This window comes from Ranitomeya variabilis, chromosome 6 (assembly GCF_051348905.1).
Source record: "Ranitomeya variabilis isolate aRanVar5 chromosome 6, aRanVar5.hap1, whole genome shotgun sequence".
NCBI lineage: Eukaryota > Metazoa > Chordata > Amphibia > Anura > Dendrobatidae > Ranitomeya > Ranitomeya variabilis.
This window is the reverse complement of record NC_135237.1, coordinates 5982962-6003473: the sequence shown is the minus strand read 5'-3', so window position 1 is coordinate 6003473 and position 20512 is coordinate 5982962. Positions and strand designations below refer to the sequence as shown.

Here is a 20512-nt window from a genome sequence, read left to right as displayed (position 1 = left end):
CACCGCCGGCCCTATGATAACACTGCTGACACCGCCGGCCCTATGATAACACTGCTGACACCGCCGGCCCTATGATAACACTGCTGACACCGCCGGGCCCATGATAACACTGCTGACACCGCTGAGTCACGCTAACAGGGCGGGGCGTGTCCTCGACGTCTCCTTGGTAACGGCTGGTGACGTCTCCCCGTCGGTCACGCACTTCCCTTATATGGAGGTGAGACCTCGCGGTGCCGCACGTCTCATCCTAACCAGTCTGGGCTCCGCCCAAAGAACACCACGGCCAATCATAGGCAAGCCGGCATCCTGTGACGGCACGGCGCACGGCCGTCTGGGAGTTGTAGTCCTGTGGGGCCTAGTGGGGCCGCAGGGGGCGGCAGCGTCCTCTCCTCTGTTCTGTCACTGGGTGATAGCGCGGGAGCGGCCGCTCCTCTCCGCCTCCCGCCCTCTACGGCCTCAGCCAGGGAGGTCACCACGGACGCGGCCGTAACCTTGGTCACGTGTGAGGCCCCGCCCCGTGACGTCAGCAGCCTGTACTGTACAAGAAAAGCGGCGGCCGCACTGACAGCAGAAGAGAAGAGAAGGCGACGGCAGGTGAGGAGGCGGGAAACACGGGGGAGAGGAGGGGAGTGCCGGAGAGTACGGAGGAGAGGAGGGGAGTGCCGGAGAATACGGGGGAGAGGAGGGGAGTGCCGGAGAATACGGGGGAGAGGAGGGGAGTGCCGGAGAATACGGGGGAGAGGAGGGGAGTGCCGGAGAATACGGGGGAGAGGAGGGGAGTGCCGGAGAATACGGGGGGGAGTGCCGGAGAATACGGGGGAGAGGAGGGGAGTGCCGGAGAATACGGGGGAGAGGAGGGGAGTGCCGGAGAATACGGGGGAGAGGAGGGGAGTGCCGGAGAATACGGGGGAGAGGAGGGGAGTGCCGGAGAATACGGAGGAGAGGAGGGGAGTGCCGGAGAATACGGAGGAGAGGAGGGGAGTGCCGGAGAATACGGGGGAGAGGAGGGGAGTGCCGGAGAATACGGAGGAGAGGAGGGGAGTGCCGGAGAATACGGGGGAGAGGAGGGGAGTGCCGGAGAATACGGGGGAGAGGAGGGGAGTGCCGGAGAATACGGGGGGGAGTGCCGGAGAATACGGGGGAGAGGAGGGGAGTGCCGGAGAATACGGGGGGGAGTGCCGGAGAATACGGGGGAGAGGAGGGGAGTGCCGGAGAATACGGGGGAGAGGAGGGGAGTGCCGGAGAATACGGGGGAGAGGAGGGGAGTGCCGGAGAATACGGAGGAGAGGAGGGGAGTGCCGGAGAATACGGGGGAGAGGGAGTGCCGGAGAATACGGGGGAGAGGAGGGGAGTGCCGGAGAATACGGGGGAGAGGAGGGGAGTGCCGGAGAATACGGGGGGGTGGAGGGGAGTGCCGGAGAATACGGGGGAGAGGAGGGGAGTGCCGGAGAATACGGGGGAGAGGGAGTGCCGGAGAATACGGGGGAGAGGAGGGGAGTGCCGGAGAATACGGGGGGGAGGGAGTGCCGGAGAATACGGGGGAGAGGAGGGGAGTGCCGGAGAATACGGGGGGGAGTGCCGGAGAATACGGGGGAGAGGAGGGGAGTGCCGGAGAATACGGGGGAGAGGAGGGGAGTGCCGGAGAATACGGGGGGGTGGAGGGGAGTGCCGGAGAATACGGGGGAGAGGAGGGGAGTGCCGGAGAATACGGGGGAGAGGGAGTGCCGGAGAATACGGGGGAGAGGAGGGGAGTGCCGGAGAATACGGAGGAGAGGAGGGGAGTGCCGGAGAATACGGAGGAGAGGAGGGGAGTGCCGGAGAATACGGAGGAGAGGAGGGGAGTGCCGGAGAATACGGGGGGGAGGGAGTGCCGGAGAATACGGAGGAGAGGAGGGGAGTGCCGGAGAATACGGAGGAGAGGAGGGGAGTGCCGGAGAATACGGAGGAGAGGAGGGGAGTGCCGGAGAATACGGGGGAGAGGAGGGGAGTGCCGGAGAATACGGGGGAGAGGAGGGGAGTGCCGGAGAATACGGGGGAGAGGAGGGGAGTGCCGGAGAATACGGGGGGGTGGAGGGGAGTGCCGGAGAATACGGGGGAGAGGAGGGGAGTGCCGGAGAATACGGGGGAGAGGGAGTGCCGGAGAATACGGGGGAGAGGAGGGGAGTGCCGGAGAATACGGAGGAGAGGAGGGGAGTGCCGGAGAATACGGAGGAGAGGAGGGGAGTGCCGGAGAATACGGAGGAGAGGAGGGGAGTGCCGGAGAATACGGAGGAGAGGAGGGGAGTGCCGGAGAATACGGAGGAGAGGAGGGGAGTGCCGGAGAATACGGGGGAGAGGAGGGGAGTGCCGGAGAATACGGAGGAGAGTGCCGGAGAATACGGAGGAGAGGAGGGGAGTGCCGGAGAATACGGAGGAGAGGAGGGGAGTGCCGGAGAATACGGGGGAGAGTGCCGGAGAATACGGAGGAGAGGAGGGGAGTGCCGGAGAATACGGAGGAGAGGAGGGGAGTGCCGGAGAATACGGAGGAGAGGAGGGGAGTGCCGGAGAATACGGGGGAGAGGAGGGGAGTGCCGGAGAATACGGAGGAGAGTGCCGGAGAATACGGAGGAGAGGAGGGGAGTGCCGGAGAATACGGAGGAGAGGAGGGGAGTGCCGGAGAATACGGGGGAGAGGAGGGGAGTGCCGGAGAATACGGAGGAGAGTGCCGGAGAATACGGAGGAGAGGAGGGGAGTGCCGGAGAATACGGAGGAGAGGAGGGGAGTGCCGGAGAATACGGAGGAGAGGAGGGGAGTGCCGGAGAATACGGAGGAGAGGAGGGGAGTGCCGGAGAATACGGAGGAGAGGAGGGGAGTGCCGGAGAATACGGAGGAGAGGAGGGGAGTGCCGGAGAATACGGAGGAGAGGAGGGGAGTGCCGGAGAATACGGGGGAGAGGAGGGGAGTGCCGGAGAATACGGGGGAGAGGGAGTGCCGGAGAATACGGAGGAGAGGAGGGGAGTGCCGGAGGAGAGGAGGGGAGTGCCGGAGAATACGGAGGAGAGGAGGGGAGTGCCGGAGGAGAGGAGGGGAGTGCCGGAGAATACGGAGGAGAGGAGGGGAGTGCCGGAGGAGAGGAGGGGAGTGCCGGAGGAGAGGAGGGGAGTGCCGGAGGATACGGGGGAGAGGAGGGGAGTGCCGGAGAATACGGAGGAGAGGAGGGGAGTGCCGGAGAATACGGAGGAGAGGAGGGGAGTGCCGGAGAATACGGAGGAGAGGAGGGGAGTGCCGGAGAATACGGAGGAGAGGAGGGGAGTGCCGGAGAATACGGAGGAGAGGAGGGGAGTGCCGGAGAATACGGAGGAGAGGAGGGGAGTGCCGGAGAATACGGGGGAGAGGGAGTGCCGGAGAATACGGAGGAGAGGAGGGGAGTGCCGGAGAATACGAGGGAGAGGAGGGGAGTGCCGGAGAATACGGGGGGGAGGGAGTGCCGGAGAATACGGAGGAGAGGAGGGGAGTGCCGGAGAATACGGGGGGGAGGGAGTGCCGGAGAATACGGAGGAGAGGAGGGGAGTGCCGGAGAATACGGAGGAGAGGAGGGGAGTGCCGGAGAATACGGAGGAGAGGAGGGGAGTGCCGGAGAATACGGGGGGGAGGGAGTGCCGGAGAATACGGAGGAGAGGAGGGGAGTGCCGGAGAATACGGGGGGGAGGGAGTGCCGGAGAATACGGAGGAGAGGAGGGGAGTGCCGGAGAATACGGGGGGGAGTGCCGGAGAATACGGGGGAGAGGAGGGGAGTGCCGGAGAATACGGAGGAGAGGAGGGGAGTGCCGGAGAATACGGGGGGGAGGGAGTGCCGGAGAATACGGAGGAGAGGAGGGGAGTGCCGGAGAATACGGAGGAGAGGAGGGGAGTGCCGGAGAATACGGGGGGGGAGGGAGTGCCGGAGAATACGGAGGAGAGGAGGGGAGTGCCGGAGAATACGGGGGGGAGGGAGTGCCGGAGAATACGGAGGAGAGGAGGGGAGTGCCGGAGAATACGGGGGGGAGTGCCGGAGAATACGGGGGAGAGGAGGGGAGTGCCGGAGAATACGGAGGAGAGGAGGGGAGTGCCGGAGAATACGGGGGAGAGGAGGGGAGTGCCGGAGAATACGGAGGAGAGTGCCGGAGAATACGGAGGAGAGGAGGGGAGTGCCGGAGAATACGGAGGAGAGGAGGGGAGTGCCGGAGAATACGGGGGAGAGGAGGGGAGTGCTGGAGAATACGGGGGAGAGGGAGTGCCGGAGAATACGGAGGAGAGGAGGGGAGTGCCGGAGGAGAGGAGGGGAGTGCCGGAGAATACGGAGGAGAGGAGGGGAGTGCCGGAGGAGAGGAGGGGAGTGCCGGAGAATACGGAGGAGAGGAGGGGAGTGCCGGAGGAGAGGAGGGGAGTGCCGGAGGAGAGGAGGGGAGTGCCGGAGAATACGGGGGAGAGGAGGGGAGTGCCGGAGAATACGGAGGAGAGGAGGGGAGTGCCGGAGAATACGGAGGAGAGGAGGGGAGTGCCGGAGAATACGGAGGAGAGGAGGGGAGTGCCGGAGAATACGGAGGAGAGGAGGGGAGTGCCGGAGAATACGGGGGAGAGGGAGTGCCGGAGAATACGGAGGAGAGGAGGGGAGTGCCGGAGAATACGGGGGTGAGGAGGGGAGTGCCGGAGAATACGGGGGGGAGGGAGTGCCGGAGAATACGGAGGAGAGGAGGGGAGTGCCGGAGAATACGGGGGGGAGGGAGTGCCGGAGAATACGGAGGAGAGGAGGGGAGTGCCGGAGAATACGGAGGAGAGGAGGGGAGTGCCGGAGAATACGGAGGAGAGGAGGGGAGTGCCGGAGAATACGGGGGGGAGGGACTGCCGGAGAATACGGAGGAGAGGAGGGGAGTGCCGGAGAATACGGGGGGGAGGGAGTGCCGGAGAATACGGAGGAGAGGAGGGGAGTGCCGGAGAATACGGGGGGGAGTGCCGGAGAATACGGGGGAGAGGAGGGGAGTGCCGGAGAATACGGAGGAGAGGAGGGGAGTGCCGGAGAATACGGGGGGGAGGGAGTGCCGGAGAATACGGAGGAGAGGAGGGGAGTGCCGGAGAATACGGAGGAGAGGAGGGGAGTGCCGGAGAATACGGGGGGGGAGGGAGTGCCGGAGAATACGGAGGAGAGGAGGGGAGTGCCGGAGAATACGGGGGGGAGGGAGTGCCGGAGAATACGGAGGAGAGGAGGGGAGTGCCGGAGAATACGGGGGGGAGTGCCGGAGAATACGGGGGAGAGGAGGGGAGTGCCGGAGAATACGGAGGAGAGGAGGGGAGTGCCGGAGAATACGGGGGGGAGGGAGTGCCGGAGAATACGGAGGAGAGGAGGGGAGTGCCGGAGAATACGGGGGGGAGTGCCGGAGAATACGGGGGAGAGGAGGGGAGTGCCGGAGAATACGGAGGAGAGGAGGGGAGTGCCGGAGAATACGGGGGGGAGGGAGTGCCGGAGAATACGGAGGAGAGGAGGGGAGTGCCGGAGAATACGGAGGAGAGGAGGGGAGTGCCGGAGAATACGGGGGGGAGGGAGTGCCGGAGAATACGGAGGAGAGGAGGGGAGTGCCGGAGAATACGGGGGGGAGGGAGTGCCGGAGAATACGGGGGGGAGTGCCGGAGAATACGGGGGGGAGTGCCGGAGAATACGGGGGAGAGGAGGGGAGTGCCGGAGAATACGGGGGGGAGTGCCGGAGAATACGGGGGAGAGGAGGGGAGTGCCGGAGAATACGGAGGAGAGGAGGGGAGTGCCGGAGAATACGGGGGGGAGGGAGTGCCAGAGAATACGGAGGAGAGGAGGGGAGTGCCGGAGAATACGGGGGGGAGGGAGTGCCGGAGAATACGGAGGAGAGGAGGGGAGTGCCGGAGAATACGGAGGAGAGGAGGGGAGTGCCGGAGAATACGGGGGAGAGGAGGGGAGTGCCGGAGAATACGGGGGGGAGGGAGTGCCGGAGAATACGGAGGAGAGGAGGGGAGTGCCGGAGAATACGGAGGAGAGGAGGGGAGTGCCGGAGAATACGGAGGAGAGGAGGGGAGTGCCGGAGAATACGGGGGGGAGGGAGTGCCGGAGAATACGGAGGAGAGGAGGGGAGTGCCGGAGAATACGGGGGGGAGGGAGTGCCGGAGAATACGGAGGAGAGGAGGGGAGTGCCGGAGAATACGGGGGGGAGTGCCGGAGAATACGGGGGAGAGGAGGGGAGTGCCGGAGAATACGGAGGAGAGGAGGGGAGTGCCGGAGAATACGGGGGGGAGGGAGTGCCGGAGAATACGGAGGAGAGGAGGGGAGTGCCGGAGAATACGGAGGAGAGGAGGGGAGTGCCGGAGAATACGGGGGGGAGGGAGTGCCGGAGAATACGGAGGAGAGGAGGGGAGTGCCGGAGAATACGGGGGGGAGGGAGTGCCGGAGAATACGGAGGAGAGGAGGGGAGTGCCGGAGAATACGGGGGGGAGTGCCGGAGAATACGGGGGAGAGGAGGGGAGTGCCGGAGAATACGGAGGAGAGGAGGGGAGTGCCGGAGAATACGGGGGGGAGGGAGTGCCGGAGAATACGGAGGAGAGGAGGGGAGTGCCGGAGAATACGGGGGGGAGGCAGTGCCGGAGAATACGGAGGAGAGGAGGGGAGTGCCGGAGAATACGGGGGAGAGGAGGGGAGTGCCGGAGAATACGGGGGGGAGGGAGTGCCGGAGAATACGGGGAGGAGGGGAGTGCCGGAGAATACGGGGAGGAGGGGAGTGCCGGAGAATACGGAGGAGAGGAGGGGAGTGCCGGAGAATACGGAGGAGAGGAGGGGAGTGCCGGAGAATACGGGGGAGAGGAGGGGAGTGCCGGAGAATACGGGGGGGAGGGGAGTGCCGGAGAATACGGAGGAGGGGAGTGCCGGAGAATACGGAGGAGAGGAGGGGAGTGCCGGAGAATACGGAGGAGAGGAGGGGAGTGCCGGAGAATACGGGGGAGAGGAGGGGAGTGCCGGAGAATACGGAGGAGAGTGCCGGAGAATACGGAGGAGAGGAGGGGAGTGCCGGAGAATACGGGGGGGAGTGCCGGAGAATACGGGGGGGAGTGCCGGAGAATACGGGGGGGAGTGCCGGAGAATACGGGGGGGAGTGCCGGAGAATACGGGGGGGAGTGCCGGAGAATACGGGGGGGGAGTGCCGGAGAATACGGGGGGGAGGAGGGGAGTGCCGGAGAATACGGGGGGGAGTGCCGGAGAATACGGGGGAGAGGAGGGGAGTGCCGGAGAATACGGGGGAGAGGAGGGGAGTGCCGGAGAATACGGGGGAGAGGAGGGGAGTGCCGGAGAATACGGGGGAGAGGAGGGGAGTGCCGGAGAATACGGGGGGGAGTGCCGGAGAATACAGGGGAGTGCCGGAGAATACGGGGGAGAGGAGGGGAGTGCCGGAGAATACGGGGGAGAGGAGGGGAGTGCCGGAGAATACGGGGGGGAGTGCCGGAGAATACGGGGGGGAGTGCCGGAGAATACGGGGGAGGGGAGTGCCGGAGAATACGGGGGAGAGGGGGGGAATGCCAGAGAATACGGGGGGGAGGAGGGGAGTGCCAGAGAATACGGGGGAGAGGGGGGGAGTGCCAGAGAATACGGGTGAGAGGGGGGGAGTGCCGGAGAATACGGGGGAGGGGAGTGCCGGAGAATACGGGGGAGGGGAGTGCCGGAGAATACGGGGGAGGGGAGTGCCGGAGAATACGGGGGAGGGGAGTGCCGGAGAATACGGGGGAGAGGGGGGGAGTGCCGGAGAATACGGGTGAGAGGGGGGGAGTGCCGGAGAATACGGGGGGGAGTGCCGGAGAATACGGGGGGGAGTGCCGGAGAATACGGGGGGGAGTGCCGGAGAATACGGGGGGGAGTGCCGGAGAATACGGGGGGGAGTGCCGGAGAATACGGGGGAGAGTGCCGGAGAATACGGGGGGGAGTGCCGGAGAATACGGGGGAGAGGGGGGGAGTGCCGGAGAATACGGGGGAGAGGGGGGGAGTGCCGGAGAATACGGGGGGGGGAGTGCCGGAGAATACGGGGGGGGGGGGGAGTGCCGGAGAATACGGGGGGGAGTGCCGGAGAACACGGGGGGGGGGGTGCCGGAGAACACGGGGGGGGAGTGCCGGAGAATACGGGGGGGGAGTGCCGGAGAATACGGGGGGGGAGTGCCGGAGAATACGGGGGGGGAGTGCCGGAGAATACGGGGGAGAGGGGGGGAATGCCGGAGAATACGGGGGGGAGTGTCGGAGAATACGGGGGAGTGTCGGAGAATACGGGGGAGTGCCGGAGAACACGGGGGGGAGTGCCAGAGAACACGGGGGGGAGTGCCGGAGAATACAGGGGAGTGCCGGAGAATACGGGGGGGGAGTGCCGGAGAATACAGGGGAGTGCCGGAGAATACGGGGGAGAGGGGGGGAGTGCCGGAGAATACGGGGGGGAGTGCCGGAGAATACGGGGGGGGAGTGCCGGAGAATACGGGGGGGGGAGTGCCGGAGAATACGGGGGGGGAGTGCCGGAGAACACGGGGGGGGGGGAGTGCCGGAGAACACGGGGGGGGGGGGGGAGTGCCGGAGAACACGGGGGGGGGGGGGGAGTGCCGGAGAACACGGGGGGGGGGGGGGAGTGCCGGAGAATACGGAGGAGAGTGCCAGAGAATACGGGGGGGAGTGCCGGAGAATACGGGGGAGAGGAGGGGAGTGCCGGAGAATACGGGGGGGAGTGCCGGAGAATACGGAGGAGAGGGGGGGAGTGCCGGAGAATACGGAGGAGAGGGGGGGGGAGTGCCGGAGAATACGGAGGAGAGGGGGGGAGTGCCGGAGAATACGGAGGAGAGGGGGGGGGAGTGCCGGAGAATACGGAGGAGAGGGGGGGGGAGTGCCGGAGAATACGGGGGAGAGGGGGGGGGAGTGCCGGAGAATACGGAGGAGAGGGAGGGAGTGCCGGAGAATACGGAGGAGAGGGAGGGAGTGCCGGAGAATACGGAGGAGAGGAGGGGAGTGCCGGAGGAGAGGAAGGGAGTGCTGGAGAATACAGAGGAGAGGCGGGGGGCACTGTATTGGGTGAGGATAGACGGGGGCACTGTATTGGGGAGTTGTGAGGATAGACGGGGGTTCTGTATTGGGGGAGGGTGAGTATAGATGGGGCTTTGTATTGGAGGGTGAGTATAGACGGGGGTACTGTATTGGGGGAGGGGGAGGACAGACGGGGGCACTGTATTGGGGGAGGGGTGAGGATAGATGGGGGCTCTGTATTGGAGGGTGAGGATAGACGGGGGCACTGTATTGGGGGAGGATAGACGGGGCACTGTATTGGGGAGGGGGAGGATAGACGGGGGTTCTGTATTGGGGGAGGAATGAGGATAGATGGGGGCTCTGTATTGGGGGAGGGGGAGGATGGGGGGCGCTGTATTGGGGGAGGGGCGGCAGTACACGTGGTCACCTGGTCCTCTCCTCTCGCCCTGTAGACATCATGGCATCTGGCGCAGGTGATGTCCTTCCAACCTACGAACTTGGAGAGACTCAGACATCGAAGCTGATAAAGAAGTCTCGGGAGTCCCCGTTTGTGCCTGTTGGTGAGTGTTACCCCTGTGACTGTCGCCCCCGTTAATCTCCCGGTGCACCTGGGGTCTGACGAGGCGCTGTCTCACCCGTTAACCCCTGTTGTGCTGATGACTGCTGGTCTCTCTTTCAGGTATTGCTGGATTTGCCGCGGTGGTGGCGTACGGACTGTACAAGATCAGATCCCGAGGAGACACCAAGATGTCTGTGCACCTTATACACATGCGGGTGGGGGCACAAGGTTTCGTTGTCGGTGCAATGACTTGTGGTGAGTCTGTGGTGGGGATTTGCCATCGGAGGGAGGTGATAACCAGAGATTAGGGTGCGGGCGGCCAGTGGGAGGCGATGTCCAGAGGTTGGGGGGTGGGAGGCAATGGCCAGCGGATGGGGGGCGGGTAGCCGGTGAGAGGTGAAGACCAGAGGTTGGGGGGCAGCAGGTGGGAGGTGATGGCCAGAGGTTGGGGGGCAGCAGGTGGGAGGTGATGGCCAGGGGTTGGGGGGGCAGCAGGTGGGAGGTGATGGCCAGGGGTTGGGGGGGCAGCAGGTGGGAGGCGATGGCCAGGGGTTGGGGGGGCAGCAGGTGGGAGGCGATGGCCAGGGGTTGGGGGGGCAGCAGGTGGGAGGCGATGGCCAGGGGTTGGGGGGGCAGCAGGTGGGAGGCGATGGCCAGGGGTTGGGGGCAGCTGGTGGGAGGCGATGGCCAGAGGTTGGGGAGCAGCCGGTGGGAGGTGATTGTCAGACATTGGGGGGCAGCCGGTGGGAGGCGATGGCCTTAGTGCTGTAGGACTCTTCCTGGCAGTGACTCTGTCCTCTCTCTCCAGGTGTGCTGTACTCTATGTACAAAGAATATCTGGCCAAGCCCCAGGAGTAAGACCCCATCATCTGCACCTCACATTGGGGGTTTTTGTGCCTCTTGCGGAGGTCCTGTAGTTACATTTTGGAACATGGACAATTTTATCTGACGACATTACACAATTATTTATTTTTTTATGTTTTGATGCGTCTGATGTGACAGAGCGTGAGAGACCGCCGGACTCCACTGCCATGGAGGTGCTCTACCAGCAGCCGCCTGAGATGGCGCCGTGTACACTCTGGTTGCCATGTTACATTCCACTGTCCTGTAGCCATCTGAATAATAAAGTCTCTTGTCCAAATCTGTTGCTGTGCGTAGTGTGTGCCCCTGATTACTGCCCTCTGTGTGCTCCCTTGTGAATACTATGCCCTGTGTGCTCCTTGATGGCTGTCGTCCCCCCTCCACATCTTGTTCTCTCTGGTGACTGCCGTCCCCTCCACGTCCTGTGTTTGCCCCGGTGACTGCCGTCCCCTCCACGTCCTGTGTTTGCCCCGGTGACTGCCGTCCCCTCCACGTCCTGTGTTTGCCCCGGTGACTGCCGTCCCCTCCATGTCCTGTGTTTGCCCCGGTGACTGCCGTCCCCTCCATGTCCTGTGTTTGCCCCGGTGACTGCCGTCCCCTCCATGTCCTGTGTTTGCCCCGGTGACTGCCGTCCCCTCCATGTCCTGTGTTTGCCCCGGTGACTGCCGTCTCCTCCATGTCCTGTGTTTGCCCCGGTGACTGCCGTCTCCTCCATGTCCTGTGTTTGCCCCGGTGACTGCCGTCTCCTCCATGTCCTGTGTTTGCCCCGGTGACTGCCGTCTCCTCCATGTCCTGTGTTTGCCCCGGTGACTGCCGTCCCCTCCATGTCCTGTGTTTGCCCCTGTAACGGGGTCTGCTGTGCTGGAGTACCTCTTTAGTACCACCCCGTGTTTTAGGAGGTCCACTCTGCTTTGGCTGGATTCTGAATGAAGGACGCTGACTGGAATGGCTTCATTACATGGGCGCATATAAAATATCACTGCTTCTCCACGTATTTCCAGTGTGACAACGCTTTACTCACAGCACACAGAATATATAACACAGATACAGAGGGCAGGCCCATTCAAAAGCGGCAGGCCAGACATACATTGCAATAGCCGCAGGGGGCCGGAACCTGCCGATATTTACTGTGGGAATTACAAAGGTGGGGGAGGTCAGAAGGGGGATATCTTGTCCCCTCTGCCCAGGGGCGCAGCCTGTGGGCTGATGCATTAGGGACATGCATCTCACATGGAACCTATTATACATACATATGACTGCACAACATATTCTGGGTGCTGGGGGGTTCCGTAACACGGCTCCCCTTTTCAGCGACGCGATCGGCATACACAGTCTGATCCTTAACGGATCGGTTTGGGGATGACCGAAGTTTATGCGGTTGGTACAAGTTCCGTTTGTCGACTTAGTCCATCGGCGTTACCGTTTTGTTTGCCGGGTCTGTAGTGGATGGTGAAGTCCAGAGGTTGTAGGGCTAAACTCCACCGCAGTAATCTGGCGTTGTCTCCGGAGACCCGATTAAGCCAGACTAGGGGATTATGGTCCGTTAGGAGGGAAAACTGTTGTCCATACAAATATGGTTGTAACTTTTTGAGTGCCCATACTACCGCCGGGCACTCCTTCTCGATAGTTGCATAGCTCACTTCACGGGGCAGTAGTTCCCGACTCAGGTAAGCTCCCGGGTGTTCTTGGCCGTCCGGCCCGACTTGGCTCAGTACTGCCCCAAATCCAAACATAGAAGCGTCCGTGTGAACAAGGAAACGTTTAGTTGGATCAGGTACGGCCAATACAGGGGTATTGGTGAGGGCGTCCTTTAGCTGGCAGAAGGCTTCCTCACACTCTGGGGTCCAGGTTATCTGGCGGGGTTGGTTCTTACGGGTCAGATCAGTGAGGGGCTTGGCTACGCTGCTGTAATTGGGGACGAATTTCCTGTAATACCCCGCTGTCCCTAGAAATGCCATGACCTGGGTTTTAGTGCGTGGGGTGGGCCATTTGGCTATGGTCTCAATCTTGGCTGGCTCTGGTCGCTGTTTCCCACTTCCCACCCAATGCCCTAAACACTGAACCTCTGCTTTGCCCACGTGACACTTGTTTGGGTTCAGGGTGATTCCGGCCTTGTGGATCCTGTCCAATACTGTCTCTAGGTGATTTAGATGCTCTTCCCATGTCGCGCTGTAGATGGCGATGTCATCCAGGTAGGCACAAGCATAGTCCTGGAGACCATCCAGAAGCCGGTCAGCCAGCCACTGGAAGGTCGCAGGGGCATTCTTCATCCCGAATGGCATAACTCGAAACTGGAATAAGCCGTAGGCACAAGCATAGTCCTAGAGACCATCCAGAAGCCAGTCAGCCAGCCTCTGGAAGGTCGCCGGGGCATTCTTCATCCCGAATGGCATAACTCGAAACTGGAATAAGCTGAACGGGGTGACAAATGCCGACTTGGGAATAGTGTCAGGACTAAGGGGAATCTGCCAGTAGCCTTTGCATAGATCGATGGTGGTCAAATACTTTGCCCCTGCCAGCCGGTCTAACAACTCATCCACACGCGGCATGGGATACGCATCCATCACCGTTTTCTCATTGAGCTTACGATAGTCTACACAAAACCATGTAGTCCCATCCTTCTTGGGCACTAACACTACGGGGGATGCCCAGGGACTATCTGACTCTTCAATGACCCCTAAACGCAACATCTCTTGTATCTCTTGTCGCATCCCTTCTCGTACAGACTCAGGGACGTGGAAGGGGGGTTGTCGCAGGGGGGTCTGATCCTGGGTCTCAACCTTGTGTTGTGCCAGGCGAGTGTACCCTGGTCTCCCCGAAAATATCCTCTGTCGCTGCCTCAACAACGCCTCCGCCTGCTGTCTCTCCCGGGGACCTAGGTCTTCACCCCAGTGTACCTGGTCCCATGTTTTAGACTGAGTCCTCTCCCCTAAGACATCAGGCAAGGGAAGTCCGGCTACATCCTCTGCTTCAGGTGCACAGATGGCCACTACCTCTTCAGGGCGCTCCCGGTAGGGCTTCAGCATATTCACGTGGAACATGCGGATAACCCTTGGGTCGTCACAATCAGCGACATTATAGGTGGTGTCGGCTATTTTCCCCACTACCTGGTAGGGCCCCTGCCATGCAGCTTGGAACTTGTTCTGCCTAGTGGGCTCTAACACCAGGACCTTCTGTCCTATTTCCAAGGTGCGCTCTCTGGCCCTCCAATCGTACCGTACGCGCTGGCGCCGCTGAGCCACCTGCATGTTCCCACGTACAGCCTGGGTCAGCTCCTGTAGGCGGTCCCGGAATTTGAGCACATAGGGTACAATAGGTACCCCTTCTATGGTGCCCTCCCCTTCCCAGTGTTCTAGCACTAAGTCTAGGGGTCCCCTTACCCGCCTCCCATATACCAGTTAAAACGGGGAGAACCCTGTGGATTCTTGGGGCACCTCACGATAGGCAAACAGGAGGTGTGGCAAGAATTTCTCCCAGTCCCTGTAGGTCCTGGTAAAAGTCCCAATGAGTTGTTTCAACGTTCCGTTAAAGCCCTCATCCCCCTCGCCAAGGTATTTACGGGGCGCTCCTTATGGACTTTACGCCGCACAGCTTCCACAGTTGGTTGGTCACTTCTGCTGTAAACTGGGTACCCTGGTCCGAGATAATCTCCCGGGGAAATCCAACCCGTGAGAAAACCTGGAGCAGGGCAGCCGCCACCGTCTCTGCCAGTATGTTAGGTAACGCATCCGCCTCTGGATATCATGTGGCATAATCTACCACTGTCAATATATACCTTTTCCCTGACGGACTGGGTTTGGCTAACGGCCCTATCAGATCGACCGCTACTTGGCTAAATGGTTCCTCCACAATGGGGAGGGGGCGTAATTTGGCCTTGCATCGATCTCCCCTCTTGCCAATGCGCTGGCAACTGTCACAGGTCTGGCAGTACTGACGAACATCATAGGTTACCCCCGGCCAAAAGAAGATTTGTGTCAGACGATGCCTGGTGCGACTGATACCAAAGTGCCCGGCCAAGGGTATGTCATGAGAGATTCGCAGTAACTCCTGCCTGTACTTCTTGGGAACTACCAGCTGTCGCTTTATAGTGGGGCTCGTCCCTGTGTGGTGCTGCTCTGTGATCCGGTAGAGGAGTCCCTGCTTCCATACAAACTGTTCCCCTTCCAGTACCCCTCTCCCCTCCTGTGCCTTCCCACGATATCCCTCTAATGAAGGATCCTCAATAACTCCTTCTTAAATTCAGCTGGGGTGGCCCAAGAAATGTGTCTGGCTATGGGAATACGTGTAGGGCTGGGATGTCTTACCTGGGTCTCCTCTGGGTGTGATTCCGCCTCCGCAGCTCGAGCTTGTCTCCGGGTGGTCACAGGATATGTCTCAGCCAGAGGGGCAACCGAGAAGGCAGACAACATAGGCAAAGTCATTTCCCAGCAAGACGTCTGCAGGCAATTCCTCCATCAAGCCGACCTCAACCAGGCCATCCCCGACTCCCCAGTTCAGGTGAATCCTGGCAGTGGACAGTCGATATATGGCTCCCCCTGCTGCACGGACTGCCACTGTCCGGTCCGTCTTCTCTTGGTCCCGGACGAGATAAGGCTTCACAAGGGTCAACGTTGCCCCGGAATCTCTTAGTTCCTGCATACATTTCCCATTAACCCACACGACCTGTCGATGCTGTTGTCGATTATCTGCCCTGGCCGCCTGCACGGGGTGTACTTCATGCAGCACTTCCTCCATCTCTTCCATCCCCTGGTTAGTCATAGCCCCCAATGCCGGGTCAGCTTCGCCTTGGTAGCAGTGTACAGCGGCCCGGCTGAAGGTAGCTGTTCCCGCCTTTGGCCACTGGGTACGCTGAGACCGGTTGGGACATTGTCTTTGCAGGTGGCCCGGCTGATGGCAGGTGTGGCATCGCGCCCCAGGGGGACTGTGGTAGGTCGGGTTTTGAGCTGGTCCCCTGTCACGATATGGTATGAAATATCATATAAGTTTAGTTTCTCTTGCTAGCATGCTGTGGGCTAAGCCCCCCTTCTTGGAGTGATTCTGCAACAGCTTTTATGGCTTGTAGCTGCAAATTCCTGACTTTCAGCTCCCAAGCCCTCATCCCCCTCGCCAAGGTATTTACGACCGGCATCACTGCAGTGGAAAGTGACCAGCTTAAACTGGTAGAGAAGCTTCCAGAATCCATGAAAGTCCTTGGTTCTGTTTTTGTAAGATATTAGGCAAACCATTTAAGTTGGGAACAGGAAAATATATATTCTTAATCTCCCTCGGTGGATCTATCCGCCACTCTAAACACGGGCTTCTAACTCCATCTGGTAAAGAAGTAGGGATTTCTCTGTAATTAGGCATCACACATAGGACATATTTCATCTCATTAGAATGCCAACGTTAATACGAGATGAATGCTGGGTTTGTTATGACTATGACATGTTTTGTAGCGGGGTTATAGAAATTAGACAAATTTAAGGTTGAATTACTCAGACTGAAGAGAGAGGAGGGTCTGGATAAGCCAGCCCTTTCTGTGATGTCACAGGCTGCAGGTTATAAGTTTCTGGCAGGCTTCCAGCAGGCAGTTCAGTTCAGTTTTTTACCTGAAGAGCCCTGAGCAAGTCCTAATGCACTGGGACGTATGGGAACTCCACTAGCCTGGTTGCCTGCAATGCTCTGAGAACATGTGAGTGTTATCTTTTCTCCTTTAATCCCTTTATGTCATAATTACCTTGTACATATTTGCAATTGTCTCTTTTTGTAACATCTTTGTAAAATATTCTGATAAAGCACTGCCTAAACTTTATGGAGTATAATAATTAATACTAGATTCGTTCTCCTGTTCTAAAACGTACCCTGTCTCTTGAAGGGAATTACGCTACTGTGTTGGGTTAGCTTCGGACCCGTTTAATCGAAGCTGGTGGCAGCTTACCGTGCAGGCCTTTGGGTGTTGTTGTAGCGACTGCGGCATTGATAATTATTGTTCCTGCCTGAGTGGGAGTAGTTTATCGCGTCGCTGCAGCGTGCCCAATAGCCAGTACATAGCAGGTAGCCTTTCTGGCGACTAATTACTCTAGGTGCAGTACCTAATCTGACCTGACAGTAAGGGGGGCGCCAGAGAGCTGCAAGGTTTAAGTCGAACTGTAAGCGGGATATTCATAGATCCCTGCAGTTCATGGTATATTGAAGAACAGTGGGATACCTAAAATAAGCCCCTGCTGTAAACTAAGAGGTCAATAGCCTTGTGTGTGCTTTTTTATCACATTGTAGCAGTGGAGAGATAACTAAGATAAGCCCCTTGCACATGTGATAGCCGTCTGTTGGCCTAAAGTCACCCCGATCTGTGACGTAGGGGTGACGGTCACGGTGTGAATCGTGACATCCCCCGACAATCTTCTGTGATTTGGGGGCTTCCAGACCCATGGGAGGACCCCTAGTGACCATCTTTGATCCGGCCGACTGAGACCTCCTGGCATCATGGTGTTCGTCGGCCTCCTCAAGAGTCGTTGGTCGTCTGTCCCGAAGCCATTCCTGTGTCTCGGGGGTTAGTCCATTAAAGAATCGCTCTAACAAAGAAGAGCTGGAGGACGTCCTCCTTAGTGGTTGCTTGGCTCCCTTGTACCCACTGTAGCAGTGACCGACGTAATTTACAGGCCCATTCAGCATGGGTATCGGTTACCCGTTTTATAAGTCCGCGGAACTTTTGGCGGTATGCCTCTGGTGTCAGCGCATACCGGGCCAAGATCACTTCTTTGATCCGCTCATAGTCCATACAGTCCTCATCAGGTACCGTGCGATAGGCGTCCGCTGCCCGGCCTGTCAGCTTGCTGACCAGAATCTGAACCCGTTCCTCCGGCTTCACTTGATGAAGGGCACACTGCCGCTCAAAGTCCTGCAGAAAGCCATCAATGTCTTCCTCTGCCTCCCGCAACTTTCGGAAGGCATTATACTGGATCTTTTTGTGGCTTACTGTTGAAGGTACCTGGGCGGAGGCCAGAGCTCCCCCTGCTCGCTGACTCTCCATCTTGGCCAGCTCCACTTTGGTCCGCTCTGCCATCTCCATCTTGGCTAGCTCTGTCCTGGTCCGCTCGGCCATCTTTTCCTTCAGATCAGTACGCACATCAGCCATCACCTCTCGTATGATCTCTACTGCAGGGTTTGGGCCATAGAACGCCAGTCTGTTCTTTACCTCCCTCTGGAATTCAGTCTCCTCCACGTTCACATTGGGGGGCGCTGCACTGTCGTGTTCCATGATGGCTGCTATCAAATCTGCTTTTGTTTTGTTGCTGGCGATTAACCCTCGGGCTTCCTCCAGATCTTTTAATGTAGTCCTCTTTAACTTCTGGTAGTTGTTTTCCATTCATTCCTTTCCTCCTGTAGATGGGGTATCACATCCCGCTGTCTGCCACCAGTGTAATGGGGTCTACCGTGCAGGAGTACCTCTTTAGGTACCACCCCGTGTTTCAGGAGGTCCACTCTGCTTTGGCTGGATTCTGAATGAAGGACGCTGGCTGGAATTCCTTGGTTACATGGGCGCATATAAAATATCACTGCTTCTCCACGTATTTCCAGTGTGACAACACTTTACTCACAGGACACAGAATATATCACACAGATACAGAGGGCAGGCCAATAGAAAAACAGCAGGCCAGACATACATTACAATAGCCGCAGGTGGCCAGAGCCTGCTGATATTTACTGTGGGAATTACAAAGGTGGTGGAGGTCAGAAGGAGAATATCTTGTCCCCTCTGCCCAGGGGCGCAGCCTGTGGTCTGGTGCATTAGGGACATATATCTCACATGGAACCTATTATATATACAAATAACTGCATAACATATTCTGGGTGCTGGGGGGTTCTGTAACAGCCCCGGTGACTGCGGTCCCCTCCATGTCCTGTGTTTGCCCCGGTGACTGCCGTCTCCTCCATGTCCTGTGTTTGCCCCGGTGACTGCCGTCTGTTATGAACTGGTGGTTTAGGAGCAACATGGGACGTGCTCTGGAGGAGGTGGTACCTGTACTGACCGCAGTTCCTGAGCTTAACACAACACTAGAAGTAGCCGTGAGATGTTCCTGTCACTCCCTAGACACCTCACAGCCGGAGGACTAACTACCCCTAGAGATAGAAACAGGAAAGCTATTTTGCCTCAAAGAAAATTCCCAAAGGATAGGCAGCCCCCCACAAATATTGACTGTGAGTGGAGAGGGAAATGACATACGCAGAATGAAACCAGGATGTAGCAAAGGAGGCCAGTCTAGCTAGATAGATAGAACAGGACGGAATACTGTGCGGTCAGTATTAAAAACTAGAAAAATCCACCAGAGTTTACAAAAATCTCCACACCTGACTAAAGGTGTGGAGGGTAAATCTGCTTCCCAGAGCTTCCAGCTTAACTGAATAAATCCATACTGACAAGCTGGACAAGAAAAAACATAGAAAGTGCAGAACGATTAAGTCCACAACAAGTGAACTGAAAAAGAACAAAGCAAGGACTTATCTTTGCTGAACAGGTCAGAATATCAGGGAAATCCAAGCAGAGATGTGAATCCAAGCAGGAACCATTGACAACTGGCACAGGCTGAAGGATAGAGCCAGGATAAATAGCCGAGCCAGAAAGACAATCAGTGGAAGCAGCTGCAGACTGCTAAATCCAAGGAGCAGCAGTACCACTTAAAACCACCGGAGGGAGCCCAAGAGCAGAATTCACAAAAGTGCCACTTACAACCACCGGAGGGAGCCCAAGAGCGGAATTCACAACAGTACCCCCCCCCTTGAGGAGGGGACACCAAACCCACACCAGAGCCCCCGGGCCGATCAGGACGAGCCAAGTGAAAAGCACGAACCAAATCGGCGGCATGGACATCGGAGGCAACAACCCAGAATTATCCTCCTGGCCATAACCCTTCCACTTGACAAGATACTGAAGCCTCCGCCTCGAAAAATGAGAATCCAAAATTTTCTCAACCACATATTCCAACTCCCCCTCAACCAACACCGGAGCAGGAGGATCAACCGAGGGAACAACGGGCACCACATATCTCCGCAACAAAGATCTATGGAAAACATTATGGATGGCAAAAGAGGCTGGAAGGGCTAAACGAAAAGACACCAGATTGATAATCTCAGAAATCTTATAAGGACCAATAAACCGAGGCTTGAACTTAGGGGAGGAAACCTTCATAGGAACATGACGAGAAGATAACCAGACTAAATCCCCCACCCGAAGCCGGGGACCAACACACCGACGGCGGTTAGCAAAACGCTGAGCCTTTTCCTGAGACAACGTCAAATTGTCTACCACATGAGTCCAAATCTGCTGTAACCTGTCCACCACAGAATCCACACCAGGACAATCAGAAGGCTCCACCTGCCCCGAAGAAAAACTAGGATGAAAACCAAAATTACAAAAGAAAGGCGAAACCAAAGTAGCCGAACTAGCCCGATTATTAAGGGCAAACTCGGCCAATGGCAAGAAAGCCACCCAATCATCCTGATCAGCAGACACAAAGCATCTCAAATAGGTTTCCAAGGTCTGATTAGTTCGCTCAGTTTGGCCATTTGTCTGAGGATGAAACGCTGAAGAAAAAGACAAATCAATGCCCATCCTAGCACAAAAGGCCCGCCAAAACCTAGAAACAAACTGGGAACCTCTGTCAGACACAATATTCTCCGGAATGCCATGCAAACGAACCACATGCTGAAAAAACAATGGAACCAAATCAGAGGAGGAAGGCAATTTAGGCAAAGGTACCAAATGGACCATTTTAGGGAACCGGTCACAAACCACCCAGATAACAGACATCTTCTGGGAAACAGGAAGATCCGAAATAAAATCCATGGAAATGTGCGTCCAGGGCCTCTCAGGGACCGGCAAAGGCAAAAGCAACCCACTAGCGCGGGAACAGCAAGGCTTGGCCCGGGCACAAGTCCCACAGGACTGCACAAAAGAACGCACATCCCGCGACAAGGAAGGCCACCAAAAGGACCTAGCAACCAAATCTCTGGTACCAAAAATCCCAGGATGACCAGCTAACACTGAACAATGAACCTCAGAAATTACCTTACTAGTCCATCTATCAGGAACA

The 20512-nt window shown here is 58.5% G+C and overlaps 1 protein-coding gene across 1 annotated transcript; it reads left to right on the top strand.

Moving 5' to 3' along the window:
- The first annotated feature begins 235 nt into the window (after positions 1-235).
- On the top strand, positions 236-10722 carry HIGD1A (HIG1 hypoxia inducible domain family member 1A). The gene is made up of 4 exons (XM_077271677.1): positions 236-594; positions 9475-9582; positions 9702-9836; positions 10390-10722. The coding sequence occupies exons 2-4, from the start codon at positions 9480-9482 to the stop codon at positions 10437-10439; spliced, it is 288 nt and encodes a 95-aa protein (XP_077127792.1). The 5' UTR covers positions 236-594; positions 9475-9479; the 3' UTR covers positions 10440-10722.
- Positions 10723-20512: the final 9790 nt, after the last annotated feature.

Bases quoted from the DNA above. Each gene is read 5' to 3' on its own strand.
- HIGD1A (XM_077271677.1), top strand. From the start codon at position 9,480: ATGGCATCTGGCGCAGGTGATGTCCTTCCAACCTACGAACTTGGAGAG. The intron at 9,583-9,701 runs GTGAGTGTTACC...TCTCTCTTTCAG, and splicing joins GTCCCCGTTTGTGCCTGTTG to GTATTGCTGGATTTGCCGCG. The intron at 9,837-10,389 runs GTGAGTCTGTGG...CTCTCTCTCCAG, and splicing joins TGTCGGTGCAATGACTTGTG to GTGTGCTGTACTCTATGTAC.